This window comes from Rhinoraja longicauda, chromosome 35, assembly GCF_053455715.1.
Source record: "Rhinoraja longicauda isolate Sanriku21f chromosome 35, sRhiLon1.1, whole genome shotgun sequence".
Lineage (NCBI taxonomy): Eukaryota > Metazoa > Chordata > Chondrichthyes > Rajiformes > Arhynchobatidae > Rhinoraja > Rhinoraja longicauda.
Window position 1 is genome coordinate 11,744,785 of NC_135987.1, and position 17,517 is coordinate 11,762,301.

General features: G+C 37.7%; 1 protein-coding gene across 10 annotated transcripts in view; it reads left to right on the top strand.

Moving 5' to 3' along the window:
* usp54a (ubiquitin specific peptidase 54a) overlaps positions 1 to 17,517 on the top strand; it is an 88,263-nt gene that overhangs the window by 46,300 nt on the left and 24,446 nt on the right. For all 10 annotated transcript variants that reach the window (XM_078428540.1, XM_078428546.1, XM_078428541.1 and 7 more), the window contains 6 exons: positions 2,378 to 2,512; positions 3,616 to 3,729; positions 5,122 to 5,204; positions 9,177 to 9,282; positions 13,260 to 13,406; positions 16,682 to 16,831. In XM_078428540.1, coding sequence (XP_078284666.1) covers positions 2,378 to 2,512; positions 3,616 to 3,729; positions 5,122 to 5,204; positions 9,177 to 9,282; positions 13,260 to 13,406; positions 16,682 to 16,831 — 735 coding nt within the window. The remainder of the gene's footprint in view (positions 1 to 2,377; positions 2,513 to 3,615; positions 3,730 to 5,121; positions 5,205 to 9,176; positions 9,283 to 13,259; positions 13,407 to 16,681; positions 16,832 to 17,517) is intronic.

Sequence of the window (17,517 nt, forward strand, 5' to 3'; positions counted from 1 at the left end):
CGGAGTTGCAGCTGTTTCTACACGTTGAAAGCTCTGAAGTGGAATTTGAAGCAATGATTGTCTAATCGGGTGCTACCTGCAGAGCCACAGCCAGTTATTAACTTGGATAATTGACAAATTAAGCATCATTGAAAATGACGGGGCCCTTAAGCTTTGTTCATGGTAATCAGTGGAAGTAACATGATTGTTGGATGGTAACTAGGGGAGGTGAGATTTTCCTTTTGAAAAACATGAACATCCATTGTCCAGCAAAATCTTGAACTGATCTGCAATATGAGAAAATTAGAGTTCAAAGTTAATAGCCCAGAATATACTGCATGCAATATTACCAGAATATTGTGTAGGAAGGAACTGCAGATGCTGGTTTAAACTGAAGATAGACACGAAAAGCTGAGGTAACTCAGCGGGTCAGTCAGCATCTCTGGAGAAAAGGAATAGGTGACGTTTCAGGTCGAGACCATTCTTCTTCAGATAATTCTGATAATTCTTCCGAAGAAGGGTCTGGACCCGAAACATCATCTTTTCCTTTTCTCCAGATATGCTGTCTGACCCGCTGAGTTACTCCAGCTTTTTGTGTCCATTACCAGAATATTACTGGGGCTAAAAGCATTGAATTCTGTGGACAGATTCTATGGACCAGTTTTATGTTCAAATGAATGTAGATCTAATTGAGAAATGTAAGATGATTAAAGGATTTGATAGAGTGGGCAGATGGATCTGTGACATGGATTAGTGGTGAGGGCTAGTGGGGTTTTCTCTGCTGTTGGTTCTCTCACCACCTAGATTGGATTTCTTAGTGGGTTGTAGGGCAAAAGGTAATTATAATTAAAGAGACATGAAGCCATAACAGGATATAAACACTGGGATGAAACTTCTGAAGTTGAGATTTTAGATAAATCAATGCAAGTCAGCAAGCATATTGCAGATTCTAAGGACTTAAGATGGACTTTGACCGAAGGTTAAAAGAGCCAACAGAAAATTGGAATGATTGGGTCTGATGATGGACAAGGGTGTGTATGAGGGTTTTAATTGAAAGTGGACAGTGGGAGTAAGGAAGATATTATGCTTCCACTTTGCCTTGAATCATTCTGAAACGTTGGAGGGGCAGGCTGTAGGATTGTTGATATTCATTTTTCCTTATGAAATAGAAGAGACAATGATTCTGGACAAATAACAAAAGATTACAAAACTTAAGTTCCACCAAAATTGTTTTCAGTATTTGAATTCATTCTTTTGAAATGACCACGAAGCTGTCAGCTTTCCATTAAAATATTTTTTAAGGGAAGCACTCCTGCTATTCATATTATGGGTGGGTCAGTAAGTGACAGGTCCTACAGAAACTTGGTTGACTCTTTGCTGCCTTCTGAAATAATCCAACAGGATATTTGGTTGTATCAGATTAACTAGGAATGGATAATGTTTACCAGCCTCAATAATGTTACCCATACTCTACTGCTTTTACAGAGCCAACATAACAATGTGAAACACTAGCCACAGTGGTCAAAGAAGGTCATATCAATTCTTCCAGATTGTTTTTACCAAAATAAAATATATTTAATTTCATAAATATTCCTGTTGTACTGGTCAGAGATGAAAAAAAAAGAATCTAGCATATTTGCCTGTCCTACCAGGTCGCTTGTGTAATGTTTTTATAAAAATGTTATCTAATTTCCCAGTATTTTAAGACTGGAATCTGCAGTAGTATTGTGAGAGAGGAGTAGGTAACTATCCAGAACAAGAGGATTTGAGATGGGACAGTGGGTTACTTTATAAATAGTTATGGTGTTCAGAGTGTGAACCTTTGGAATTCTCTACCACCGACTGCAGTGTGTTCTCAACCATTAAGGCTATTCATGACTGACTTAACAGATCATTATTCACCAAAGAAAAACTGGACACGGTTAAGGATCAGCCTGGTTCTTTTTGAGTAATCTCAAGGTTGTATGCTTAACTCCTCAAGGTCATAAGGTCACAAAAGATTGAAGTGGAATTAGGCCATTCGGCCCATCAAGTCTCCTCCGTCCGCCATTCAATTATGGTTGATCTATCTCTCCCTCCTAACCCCATTTTCCTGCCTTCTCCCCATAATCTCTGACACCTGCTCCTGCTCCTATGTTTATGTTTTTCCTGTTTTTGAATGGGATGAATGTGTGAACAAAATAATTAGTGGATGGAAAAAAAACCTTAAGATGGTGATAATGTTAAAATAAAACAGAAAATGTAAGGATCACTCAGCAGATGGAACCATTCCATTATATCCAATTTCAAATTAGTGTTATTTTCAAGTCAGACCAGTGCACCTGCAGTGCACAATTAATTTTTCTAGGTGCCAAAAAAAATCTGAAGGTGGAATTCATTGACTGTTTCATTTATTTAGGGAATCTTCACTCAGTTTCAATACAGCAAAGAAAAGGTACTGCCATCTGATGCTTTGAGGAGTGCTCTTGCCAAAACCTTTCAAGATGAACAACGCTTTCAGATGGGGATCATGGATGATGCTGCAGAATGTTTTGTGAGTTAAATGACAACCACTTGGTTCACTTGACTATTTGATAATGCTTTTTGCAATAAAGTTACTAATTGATTTTGGAAGTATATATGCAGTGGGGGGAAATCCAGATTATTGCATTGGGATGACCTTGAAGCTGCTCGTAATCCCCAGGACAACCTAACTCCTAAAAGGGTCAGCCTGAAATGTCATCAGGAATTTACAGGGGATGCCAGATATTTTACTTAAAGTAGTCTAGTGGAGCTATCGAAAGGCTTGAGAGCCATTTCAAAATCTTGCTCCTTTCCTTGCTCCATTAATTACTTCAGCACATTTGAGTGTCACACTTGTTTTAGATCAAAGCACTTTATGGAATAAAGTCAATGTTTGTAACTTGGACGGATGGCTGACCATGCTATTCACATAATGCTTGCGAGTTTTAGTTTGAAAGAACATAGTTTTTTGACCAGTTCACTGGTTCATTTAAAAAAAAAAAATCCTCTTGCAGAACCACTTCTGCATTAAAACTATGTATGGTATTAGAAGCTCCCTTCTTTGTTTATGTAATAGAGTGTGATGGAGGGTTGTTTATTCTGTTCTTCTGAACTGAATATTTGATATTCAATGCAAGTATCCAATTATCAGATTTCGCAAATATTTGTGCTTCGTACTTTAAGTAATTGTGAGCAGTGATTTTGCTTTATGACAGAATGGATACAGCATTGTCATTCAGCTCTTTGAGGCTATACAACCCCAGTGCAAATGCAATCCAGTTAGTCTAACATTATTCCGCCATTACTGAGAACATTGAATCACCTAGAGAGACTAGTAGATGTACACAATGTGTAGTTCAATGAATGTTGCAGTCGCGTACTTAACATTGCCACATATTATAAATCAATATTTGCAATTATGCACCACAGAATTCACAACTAGTATAATGTAGCAAAATGGGTAAAATTTTTGACATGAATCTTACTCAAAATCATTGTTGTGAAACCTTCTGCTTTAAAATAGTAGCTTTGCTATGAAGTTTTACTTTTGGTGTGCTGGAATTCAGATTTGATTGCTCCATCTTCATCTGTGGAGAACCATATACAGCATGTATAAAATTATCCTTTTTACAGGAAAATATCCTCATGCGAATCCACTTTCACATTGCTGATGAAACGAAGGAGGACATTTGCACAGCGAAGCACTGTATTCCGCACCAGAAATTTGCTATGACTTTGTTTGAGCAGGTAAGAATAATTTACTTTTTCGATTGGTAAGGTCAGATTTTTAAAATGTCTTCCACTATTTCTACGTTTTCAGCTTTCTTTTTTGTGTCAATATTAGTTTTCTCTACAATATCAGTTATGTTAGGTATTGAAGTTTATCTCTTAATGTTTTGCATTTTTGTGAACAATTATTGGTGTTTATTAGGATAATCCAAAATGTTATAAATATGCTTCTTCTTTCCTTTTCCCAGTTACTTCATTATCGGTTAGAAAGATAATGTTAGAAACTACTATTAGCGATATGGAAGCATTGAATTTGAGAAAAATTCAAGATAATCAGGTAGTCAACATGGTTTTGGGAATGGGACGTCCTGTTTGAATGAATTCATAGTGGAAGAATTAACACAGTGGTGCGAGTAGAAACCTAGTAATTGAAATGGGCAGGGTGCCTTCTGAGGAAAGGTGGCACACTAAGCTTCTATCAAGATTTTTGGAAAAATCAAAAAAGGACATAAGATCCTGAGGGATTTTAATTTGGGTGGATATAAAGAGGAGGCTTCGTCTTGTGAAGAATCCAGAACTAGGGGTCATTTAAAATAAAGGTTTGCCCAATTGGGGCAGAGAGGAGGAATGAGTCATTCCTCAAGAGCGTTTGAATATTTTAAAGTCAAAACTAGATAAATAGTTGATAAAGAAAGTGAAAGGTAGATGGGAATGCCTTGATCGTACTAAGTTGGAAACAATCGATATTAAGACGTTGACCTTTAAAGCCCACTTTAATATTTAATTGCGACTCGGCAAATGACCCTCCAAATGTATGCAATAACCAGTGATGGTGATTATATGTCAAGATACAGATACAAATAGTGGAGTAGGGTTAAATGGTGAATGGTCTACTCCTGCTCCGAATGTGGATATTTATACGTCATGTTTGAAGGTGGGTTGCAATTTGCTCTCAGAAAATGAAATTGGAAGCTTTCACTTTCACTTAGGAGTTCACTTAGATGTCTCATGATGTGCAGACATTTTAAAATCATATGCGCGCTAGGAGGGAGACGAGGAGGAATTTCTTTAGTCAGAGGATGGTGAATCTGGAATTCTTTGCTACAAAAGGCTGTTGAGGCCGTCAATGGATATTTTTAAGGCAGAGATAGATAGATTCTTGATTAGTATTGGTGTCAGGGGTTAAGGGGAGAATGTAGGAGAATTGAGTTAGGAGGGAGAAATAGATCAGCCATGATTGAATGGTGGAGTTGATGGGCCAAATGGCCTAATTCTGCTTCTATCACTTATGACTAAATAATCCAAGTATATTTAACTTTATGACTTGTGCAATATTGGAATTTCACTTGAAAACCTGTTAATATGTTCGTCTTGTCTGATGGCTGGCATGGAATTATTTTGTTTTTGCAGTGTGTTTGTACCAGCTGTGGTGCAACATCCGATCCACTGCCTTTTATCCAGATGGTGAACTACATTTCTACAACTGCATTATGGTAAGTTATTGCTAAGATTAATTGTATTAAACTTGTACCTTACAATAATAACTTTTGTGCACAAAGTAACATTAGCATATTGAAGGGAAATAAAAAGTGAGAAAGCTTATTATAAGAAGTATATTGTTCCCGTCACATGCTGGTGAATGAATCAGTGTACAATTTCACATTCTGAAACCAGAAACCTGCATTTTAAACACGTATAAACAAGAATGGAAATCAAACGATGTTGAGTTTGTGTTCATAAAACATGACCCTCATCAAATTGGGATCATAAACTTTTAAAGTGCTGCGGTTGCAGGAAGAATATTTTTTGCTGATGAGGAATCCTATCTAATAATAAATGTCGCAGTATTTGTGGTATGTTTTGGCAGTCTATCTCAAAATCTTTAAACAGGGAGTGGCTTTGAAATGCTGACTTTGCTCTGTTTACTACATCGTGTACAATTAGTTCTTGATGCATGTTATGAAATTGCACAGTGCTGCACTCTAAAATTGGTGAAATTCTTCAAAGGGGAATACAGGCAAAAGTCATTGGAATTTGTGAAAATACATGACTCCTTGAACAAACTAATTTTGCCAGCAGGAACCTTGCTTGTTTGCTTTATAAATAACCAATGATTTGGATAAATGCTTGACACGTGAGTGGATGGTTCAAGAGTTGTGATCACAATGTACTGAAGTTTTCAGCTATGCAAGAAGAGGGAATATTTGGTCGGAGACACCAGACTGGAAAAGGACAAACTCGGGAATGTGATGTGATGAGACATTGGGATAAAGGATTGTGCATCATTACTCAGATAATGGAAAAGGCATTGAAAAGTTGTAAAATAAGGAAACTAGGAATATAAGGAGGTCTATCACCCTTAAGCCACTAACAAAATCAATACTAATGAACAGTGAATAAATAAAAGTTAAGAGAAAGTAGGAATTGGTAATTGCTGCAAACGGTAAGAATGGAAAAGAATTGAATATTGAATGAAGAGTAAAATATTGTATGACAGAGTTTTATGAGGGAAATCCTCTGGGGAGAGATAGGGTAGTTGTCGGCCATTAAACAATGAATACAGAACAGGATGGTATAGTGGAAGGATTTAATACTGAAATGACATGATAAATCAAAATAAATTATTACAGAGCATAGTTAACCCTCAAGTAAAAAAAGTGGTGGACTGAGTGGAATTCATCAGCAATCCTGGAGAGGAAGTGGGAAAGTTGTAGCAAGTTCAGGGTTCTTAATGAATATGAACCAGAATGAGAAAAATATATTGACACAGTTGGCCCAGAAAATTACAGGCCAGTTGGCATAGATCCATGTTGGTTTATTTCAGATTTTTTCTTATCATCTAAATTTGTACTTTAATAATTTTATTTTTAAAAAGATTCTAAAATAGTCTCGTTGTGGTAGAGAAATATTATTACAATTATTCAAGTACAAATTTAGATGAGGGGAAAAAATATCTGAAATGAACCAACCTAGATTTAAGAAGGAAGATTTTGCTTTGCACATGTGATTGAGTAATTTGTGGTGATGAACGGAAAAAAATGTCACATGAATTACATGGACATTTAGACTATGTACCAAATTAACGATCATTGATTGACAAATGGCTGCAGAATTTGGAGATAGTTAACAAATTAGATTTAAAACAAGCTATGAAGAAACACATGAATTATAGTTAAGGATATCAGTGTTCTGTTTAGGACTCTTCTATCGAAAAAACTTCAGGACCAGAATATGTTTCCTGATTGATTTTAGGGATTTGGGCATTAAGCCATCAGTTATTGCTCATCCCTAATTGTCCTCAAAGGTGGTGGTGGGCTCCTTCCGAGAACTGCCACAATCCTTTGGTTGAGGTTGCTCTTGAGACAGACAGTGAAGAAATGGCAATGTATTTGCAAGTCAGGATGGTGTGCAACTTGTAAGGGAACCTGTGAGAAGTGTGTTCATGTGCCTGCCGCCCTTGTTCCTCTTGATGTTAGAACTTGTGGGTTTGGTGGGTGTTGTTCCTCTAGTTAGAGTGTGTTCAGTAAATTTTGCGGGTGGTATGCATAAGGACTACTTTGTGCTGGTGATGGAAGAAATAACCATTTAGGGCGATTTGATGGGATGCCAAACAAGGGAGCTGCTTTGACCTTGAGCATCTCAAGAGTTTTTGAAGTTGTTCTCATCCAAGCTGTTGGAGAGTATTTCATTGTGTAACCAACCATGACTTGTATTGCAGACAACTTGATTAAGGCTCACAAATGTACCTAAAAGCTGTGTGTAAAATCATGAGAGGAATAAATCGGGTAGATGTACAGAGTCTCTTGCCCATAGTAGGTGAATTGGAGACCAGAGGACATAGGTTTAATGGGAAGGGGAAAAAAATTAATAGGAATCTGAGGGGTAACCTTTTCACACAAAGGGTGGTGTGTGTATGGAACAAGCTGCCAGAGGAGGTAGTTGAGGCAGGGACTATCCCAACATTTAAGAAACAGATAGGCACATGGATAGGACAGGTTTGGAGGGATATGGACCAAATGCAGGCAGGTGGGACTGGTGAAGCTGGGACATGTGGGCCGATGTGGGCAAGTTGGGCCGAAGGGCATGTTTCCACAAATTTCCTCCATTGCTCTATGACACTAAAATATAAATGGGGATATTGGAAAGGTGATGGAATGGGGAGAAATCCGTGGTGGATAAAATTCCCTTTCAACAGTTGTAATGTGTACATATTGAGTTTAAAAATATATAATTAAAATTGTGCATGATTGCGGAGGAGTTGTGAGATTTTAGTTTTGGATGACAGAAAACTAAAAAGCAGATTATGAGTTCTATGTGATTTGGGTGCCAGATCTAAGGAGTTTGAAAAAATGGAGAGAGCACAATGCAGCTGACTTGGGTGCTGCTTATATCAAGAAATGCAAATGTAAAAAGACATGGACACTTGTGATTGATTGGGATAGAACAGAGATTATAGGGTGATTTGACCAAGATGTTTAAAATTATGAAGAAATAGTACAATAAAGATAAAACCAGATTATTTTCAGAGGTTGATTTGGATAAAATGAGAGAGAGTCATAGATCTAAGATTAAATCCAGGGATTAAGAAATGGAACAGGATAAAACATTTTATTTTTACACAAGGATCAGAAGTCTGCGATTGAAGCAGTGTGCACTGGCATTGAAATATGAGTTACATAAATGATTAAAAGGATATATAAATATAACTACCACACAGAATTTGGGCACACTGATTATAGAGTCTATATTTTCTTTTCTGCTTTTCTTTAAATATTACTTCATACCATAGTTAGTTTGGCCCGTTGATCCTATGCTTCTCCCACAACATTTTTGTTAATTGCAATGAGGTATGTTGTCCACTGGCCCACAAGAATTACCCACCATGTGTCACACCCTGAAAGCCCTGCCCACTACACTGAACGCAGTGCACAATGATCCTTCCCCATAAATATGTCTCAGGCCCAATGGGATGTGATGGTGTTGTTCCCTCCCGCCCTCTTCCCTCCCGCCCTCTTCCCTCCCGCCCTCTTCCCTCCCGCCCTCTTCCCTCCCGCCCTCTTCCCTCCTGCCGCTCTCTCGCCCTCTTCCCTTTGCCCTCTTCCCTCCCACTTCTCTCTCGTCCTTTTCTCTCTCGCCCTCACCTCCCTGCTTTTCTCTTCCTCTATTCCCTCCAATCCGCCCCTTGCCTCTTATTCTCTGGCTGCATAACCAGGGTGGCACCTGCCTTATCTCCAATTGCTTCTTGAGTGCCCCCTGATCCTAAAGGATCCCAATGCACGTTGTTTGACCCTCATCACCTACCCAGGTTTTAATTGGAATAGAATAGCATTGTCTAATACATGATGAAGCTTAATCTCCTCATTTCAGGATATAAATTTATTTACTTGTCTGTATGTCTGCTGTCCTGCAGAGCCTTTGTTGCCTTTCATGGGAACCAATTCCTGTCTCTTTGTCTCTTTGTTTAGTAATCAAGCAATTCGAATGATGGAAAGACGTGAGAAACCGACGCCTGACATGTTTGGAGAGCTTCTGCAGAATGCAAGCACAATGGGTGATCTTAGGAACTGTCCGGTATGTGTTAATTCACTCTTGTTTCACATTAGTTATACTGCTTTAAATTCAAAGGAATTCTGTACTTGGATGTTTGTACCTTAAGGATGCAGGTGATAATAGTTTTAAATTCACCCTTCTCATCATGCTTCTATTTCCCAAAACTCCTACAATGCAAAGTAATTTTTCTAGTTCTGTGGATTATATAGGTTGAATAACAATAACAAGTTGGTTTCCTTCTGGAGAGTTGATTGAAAATCGTTTCGTAATAGTTGGTGGCTTGTCCTTTACGGTTGGTTGGACAGATCTGCTCAAATCAATGATCAGAATATTCCATTTTTGGCCTGGGGACATTCAGTTCAATGGTTGTGCACTGCAGACCGACTTCCAGTTGATTAGCCTGTACTTTTAGTGTCTTACTTTTGTTTGCTTCAGATCAAGAAAAAAAATATCACTTTTTAATTACATGGGACAAAATTTAACAAGAGTGTTTAAAAATAAAAATATGTCCAGAGAATTATTGTTTTGTAGTATAGTTTAATCAATTTCTGATGATCTTGGACTTAACCATTGTTTGCTTGCATCACAGTATCTTTGCTTTGTTACTGTGCTATTGTGAAATCTGTTCAAAACCCAATTAAATGCGAGTAGGTGCTCCTTTGTGTTAAAACTGTCCAGCTCCATGGTGATATTTGCTTCCTTTGGAGGGCAGAATGAGAATGTGAATAGAATCTCAATGACTGCAATTTATTGTTGGGAGTGAAAAGTTCAGCCGTGGCTGCAAACCATTTCCGTCTGCTGCTTGGACCAAAGTAGAAGACTGATGATAAAAGAAATAGGACCTGACTTTCACTTTGTTCAGATTACTGAGGTGGTTTCATTATCCAAATGCAGTTTTACTACTGGAAAATTATATATGTATCATCGTTGTGGGAAAAGTGTTGTTTTTTATTTGCTTTTCAGCCTAATTTTAAACAATCTTTAAATAACTGGGGAGCTTCATTTTTTTAAATAGATATTTATTGTCAATTTTTCAAAAATATTAAGATTTTTCTGAAATAACTTTGCAAACCATTTGAAAAATGTATTTGAAAGTGATCCTTTAAATTTCAGATATCTCACTTTTTTCTTTCCTATCATTTCTGATATCTCTCTTACACAAAAAAAAAATGATTCTGGTCTGGGAGTCAGTTTGATACTAAATACACTTTAGACTAAAGTCTATATTCTGCTCAAGTCAGTGATCAGAATATTCAATTTTTGGCAGATAAAGCGCAAAAACCGGCCCTTTGGCTCATCAATTTCACGCCAACCAGCGATCACCACGTACACTAACCTACACACACTAGGGACAATTTTACAACTTACCAAAGCCAATTAATCTACAAACCTGTAAGTCTTTGGTGTGTAGAAGGAATCCAGAGCACTCGGAGGAAATGCAGGCTGTTACAGGGAAAACGTACAGCACCCGTAATCAGGATCGAACCCGGGTCACTGGCACCATTAGGCAACAACTCTGCCGTTGCCCCACTGTGCCGCCCACTTATGGCATATGATGGAGACCTTGCTTTAGATCCTGCTAGCTGAGGATGTCGGAAGATTTCTTGATATATATTTTTCTGGCCATTGAAAAAAATCCCAAATGTGTGAATAAACGCGGTTACCCAAGTGCATGCCAAATCCTGAAAATTGTGTGAACATTAGAAAAATTGCAGATGCTGGAAATCTAAACTAAAGCCAGAAGAACATGCTAGAAATACTCGGCAGGTCAGGTTTCAGGTCAAAGCGCCTTCATCAGAAATCACGTTCTCATCCCACAGATGCTGCCTAACCTACTGAATGTTTTTAGCATTTTCTGTTTATAAGTGTGAAATTAGTATTTTGCATTCACTTGCTCCTAACTGTTGGTCAATAATTGGCATTAATTAATTAGAAAGGCTCGTAAAAAAGACATGTCTATATTCATTTCCTGTTGAACATGTCTTTGGCATACAATTATGAACAATATCCTATCAATTATCACAGTGACCTGATCAGTAGCAGTTGCAAATTTAGGTATTAAATGTTTCAGACTTAAAGTTGGAGCTCTTTTCCATTGTTTGCTCTGTTACAATGATAAACTTAAATCTACAAAATGTTGCATTGGCCTTTAACACACTGCATAAATCACTAGCAAAACAAAACGTTTGGGGACCTATAACACTTGCGACAGCTTTTATGACTTGCTTACATAAGTCCAGTATATTGTGAAGTGCAGAAAACAAATAACTAACAAATTTTAATTGAAAAGCTAAAAACTGCAGATGCTAGAAATCTGAAATAAAAGCAGGGCATACATTTATAGTTCATTTCAATGTTTATATTTTTTGATTTACAATACAATACAATATATCTTTATTGTCATTGTACAGGGGCACAACGAGATTGGGAATGCGCCTCCCATACGATGCAATAAATTAATTAGCTAGTCAGTATTAATTTAAACAACCCAATGAAACAAATTAGAACAGTTTTAAAATAGAATAAAGTGCACGTAGATCTGTGCTGGTTCACTGTGCGATGTGACCATCCAGCTCAGCAGGACCGGTTCATAGCAGCTATGGCCCTGGGGATGAAGCTGTTCCTGAGTCTGGAGGTGCGGGCGTAGAAGGCCTTGTATCGTCTGCCCGATGGTAAAAGTTTGAACAGATTGTTGTAGGGGTGTGAAGAGTCTTTGTGGATGCTGGTGGCTTTTCTGAGGCATCTTGTGTTGTAGATGCCCTCCAAGGCTGGTAGCTGTGTTCCGATAGTCCTCTGAGCTCTATGAACTACCCGCTGAAGAGCTTTCCTCTCTGCCTCCGTGCAGCTGAGGTACCACATAGGGATGCCATGTGTTAGGATGCTCTCTATGGTGCAGCGGTAGAAGATCGTCAGCAGCTGTTGGGGTAGACCAGACTTTTTCTGGGTTCTTAGGTAGAACAGTCGTTCCTGTGCCTTCTTGACCAGCGCAGCAGTGTTAGTGGACTTACAATGTTAGGTCTTCCGAAATGTGAGTGCCCAGAAACTTGAAGCTGGACACTCTCTTCACACTGTCCCCGTTGATAAAGGTCGGGGCGTATTCCCCGTTGTGTGACCTACGGAAGTTGATGATCAGCTCCTTGGTCTTGGTGGTATTTAGGGACAGGTTGTTATCAGAGCACCAGTCCGCCAGGTTCTGCACCTCTGTAGTTTGTTTCATCACCGTTGGTAAGTTTTCCAAGTATTCTGTATCTGTGATCATTTTTTAATTGCACAGAGTTTGGAATATTCATCTTTTATTAATACAGGTTACTGTAGATTTATTGCTAATTAATCTTATTATTTTTAATTTTTTCTTCAAGCTTCACAAATGAAACACCACCAGTGGAGTTTCTGGCTGGAGATTAAAAGCAAGTTTGGCAGGCTGACTATTTTCTGCATTTCCCCTCCCTCAGTCAGACAGGGCTACAATCCCATTTATAACACTCAGTTGACTTGGCAAATTAAATGTTGAACATGGCTCTTTACTGGTTTTGTAACTTGGTTCTTTACTAAGTTGCTGGAGTACTTTTTTTTTTGCTACCCTCCTGAAGCTTAATAAAGAGATTATATTTGACATTATTTATTATATCCTTAGTTGTTTAAACAGAACATCACTTAACTATCTTTAGTTGATTTAATCCCAAAATTAATGAGTTTGCAGAGGGAAAACCGGAAATGATATTTTTCTTTGACTATGTTCCTCTTTCATGCCTCTTCATTGTCATTTATCCTTGATTGATGTGATTGGGAACTCACTGTATTACCTCATTGAACTTGACAGCTGACTGCATTGATGCTGCACCTGTTGAGTACAATGCTGTGCTACGCGTTATATACAGTAAGCTTTAATTTGCAGTTAGAACTGCACTTTTAGATTTCATTGCCTACTGCATTATTAGGTAGTTTTGTCAGTATCATTAAAATGAATTATTTTAATAACAATCTAATTTTCTTTACAGAGCAACTGCGGTGAGAAGATTAGAATCCGCAAAGTATTGATGAACTCTCCTGAGATAATCACTATTGGCCTGGTCTGGGACTCGGATCATTCTGATCTTGCCGAAGATGTTATTCACAGTCTTGGAACGTGCCTCAAACTTGGAGATGTAAGATGGTTATCAGTGTTATTGCTGAATGTAAATGAAATGCAATACCTGTGACCTATGTACTTTGCAAAATAAAGTAAGAGCAATATGCCAGTAGTACAAGATGCGCATATGAAGTAAAAAATAAGTGGTGATTAGAGACTTAAAATAGTCAAACTTCCACGACAGGGCTTTGGAATTGTTAACTTATTTGTAATACTGGGTCCTACAAAGAAGTTAGTAAGTGAATTTAAGATATTTTGTTTACAATTTTCCAAAACTCTCCAAACTCAAATTTTTTATTGTAGATATTGAAGAAGGGAGAGTCAAACTTGGCAAAGATCATCTGTTTTATATGTAGTGAGTAAATTACCAGAATTCTAGGACAACTAAGTACGAACAAAGAGAATCGATGTACATGAAATAAGTGGACCATGTTTGTCTTATGAATTCCTAAAGATCAGTCACCCAATAGTTTTTTGAACACCTGAAACAATGGACTTCCAGACAAAGATCCAAGCTGAGAGATTATCAAAAAATAAAGGTTCATGAAATTCGACATAACTTTGTTGACTGGTTGGGCGATGAGATATAGCAACTTAAAAAAGAAAGAATCTCTGGATATGGCAAGTGCCACATTGCCTAAGTATTTATCTTATGGTGTCAACATTTTGCAAGAGTATTAAACTCACGAATGAAAGAGGAGAAAGTTGTATGTTGAGGTGTGCAATGACTTTAAGAGAGACTGTAAGCTGCATAGATGGGAGCAGCAAGTTTACAAAGGCACAAGCTAATCTAGTGAATGTGGAGTTCACTGTGAAGAAGTACAAGAAACACGAATCGGAATATATTGGTAATGATGGATCTGTTTGTCTGAGCTACAATAGTCCTTTGGCACCAGGAGGCTTCAAAAATTGGGTAAAATAATGAATCCATTTGCTGCATCAGATATTTGCCAAAATTCACTGCATCACATTTGTAAAATATTATGCACTGCTGTGAGTTGGCGTTTGATGTAGGAATTACTAAAGGTGAAAATTCAGCTAACATGGAAGGAGTTGGAACAATGGGATTTACTGCTTATGCTTAAAATCTGGATTTTGCTTGAGGTTTGCATCTCAAGCTGTTTCACTTTTTTTTTCAAATTTCAATTCAGTATTCGGAAAAAGAGTTATTGTTTTCAGTTATTTTGCACATATTTGTTCTTGCCGTTGCATTAATGATGGTATGTGACATGGATCTAAAACTTGTAAGTCTGGAATTGCATGAGACTTCTCTATAAATTAAAGCTCTTTTCTGGTGGAATTTGGAAATAAATGATAAATTAACAAAATAACTTTAAATCACACCAGTAGACATGGTAATTATTCCTTTTTTGGTGTTAGTGTGATTTTTTTGTGTATATATTTTCCAGAAGCCACTGTCAGTTAACCTACATTGGCTGAAAACTAATGAAAAACTGAAATACAATGAATTATACACTGCTCTGTATACCGTGATCTTTATGCTGGTGGATTCACTGTCAAATCACACATAAGCTCAACACTTATATCTTACACTATAATGTCAGGCCACTCACGTCAACTTCCATCAAAGTTTCATTCGTTCATTCAAACATATTATTCTGAAGTGAACCACAAAGTACTGGAGAAACTCAATGGTTCAGGCAGCATCCGTGGAAGGAATGTATAGTCGACGTTTTGGGTTATAACCAGAAGGGTCCTGACCTGAAAGGTTGCCTACCCATTCCCAACCACAGATGCTGCCTGACCCACTGAATTACTCCAAGATTCCAACATCTGCAGTTCCATGTGTCTCCATGTTATGATGAATCTTTGGAAGCGCCAGCATTTCAGCCATTTCAATGATAGGTTCTGGACAGAAACCCATTAAAAATCTGGGATTTACTTAGTGACAGATGGGATTCCAGTTGGCATGACGCTCCGTGGCTGGATTTTCCATGAATGGTACCAGTTGAATCCAATCTTGCAGAGATTCCCTAGCATTGCACCTGGAAAATCACCCTTTGGTTCAATGACAGGCCAGTTATGGAATAGGATCAGAGACCACATTCATTTTTGCCTGTAGATTAGGAAACAAAGAGTAAGGTGAATTATTAAAATTATTTTACATTAGTTTACTGTTTTATGTGTTTTGAGTTAACCTTATTTAAAAAAAATGTAATTATTTGGTTCATTTGCATAGTTTTTAAAATGTTAGAATATATAAAAGCTACAAATATCAACTTGTGGCTCTTGCACAGGACAAAGACTTACCCCTATATTTCCTTGTGCTAAAACCTGCCAAACTGTGTGGGCCAGGCCTTTTTAGAATGTCAGGCTTTATTGTTGCTGGGATCTTGCTGCCTGATTCCATGTTAAAGCAGCCATCAAAATCGGCCCCTCACATCCGAGGCAGGGTGAGTCCAGAAAGACCCCGGTTCTTTAAGGTTTCATTACGATTGTTAAAGAACCAGTTTATGTTAACAACACCGAAGATGATATCTTTAGAATTAAACTAGATGTTAACTAGAAAGCTGCCTCTTTTTTTTGTGGGGATTGTTGTGGCTTTTAAGACCCTTGAAAAACAATGCTATACCAAAGATAACAAAAACTTAATATTAACTGCAGATTTAATTTATCTTCTTTCCAGCTATTCCACCCCTTCCTCCCCCCCCCCCCCCCCATCCCCTTAAGGATTAGGGGGGCATTTAGCCCCCTTGAGACTGTTCTGTCATTCAATGGGTTAATGGCTGAAGGACTACCTGGTCCATATTTCTGTTCTACAGGTTGTAAAATTCATAAATTTGTCAATCTCATCTTTGAAAGCAGCTATTGACTGAGCACTCTGGGATTGAGAAATCCATAAACCTCCTTCGACTGGAGAAACGTTTCTTCATTGCAATATATATATGTGTATGTGTGATACAATTAATTAATTGATAATATCCGATAAATCCCTTTGGCAAAACATACACGTCTTTTTATATATATATATATATATATATATATAATATGGCGTCATTTTTAACAAGATCACATCTAGAACAAATACAGCACCATGTGGTCTCACTGTAGACATTGGTTTGTACGCAACTGGCTAATTTGTTTGACTCCAAATAATTTAAACAATATTTGCAGCTTCAACTTGTTGATAAGGAACACCATTTTGTTTTCTAAAAGAAACATGATATTAACTAGGATGACTTGAAAATTTCTCAATGTGGTTAACAGAGGCTGGATTAAAAATAGCTTGTCACAATTCCATGCTCCAAAGGGTCTCCTTTTATTTGACAGCTATTCTATCGAGTGACGGATGACAAAGCTAAGCATACAGAGCTCTATTTGGTCGGCATGGTGTGTTACTATGGCAAACACTATTCTACCTTCTTCCTCCAAACAAAAATTCGCAAATGGATGTATTTTGATGATGCTCATGTGAAAGAGGTAGGTGCTCTTTTTCTAAAATATCACATCTTGTCACTGCAATCTAGTCCAAGAGTTATTCTTATTGCTGGCCTTAGTGGTTGATTGCTTCAGGGTGGGCAATAATATGAGCACATGAATAATGTTGACAGTCTTTTCATATGCATTATTTTAAAATGCTGAGCTCATGTCTTTGCTTCCTCCATACTTGGTTTAAACGGTGTTTTGAACTGGGTATTCTGACAGTCATATCTAAATGAATCTTTCAAAAAAAGAACATACCCCAGACTCTGAATTTGTTTTTCTTAAAAGAGAACGCGCAGCTTTTAAATGTGGAGATGTCAGAACAGCAATTCTGTGAACAACACTGTCCAATTCAGAGCAGTATCTCAAATGTTAAGATATGCAGTGTTATCTAAATTTGCCTGTGACATTGCAGCCTTTCTTACTGTTTGTATGTAACTTGTGCATTCTCCACTTCATCGCTACATTCAGTTCCAAGTTCAGATTGGCAAACGAGCGAAGTGTTGCTTCCTGTTCTCTTTCATTAAACGTCTCTCTCCCAGAACCTAGATCACAATGCAATCAGATACAGTAGATGTTTTCTGAATTGCTACTGTTGCAGAATAAAACAGCTTCAGTTTCCTCACCACACTTAGCTACAAATAAGTTAGCATGTAAAAAGGCTGAGCACAATTTACAATTTA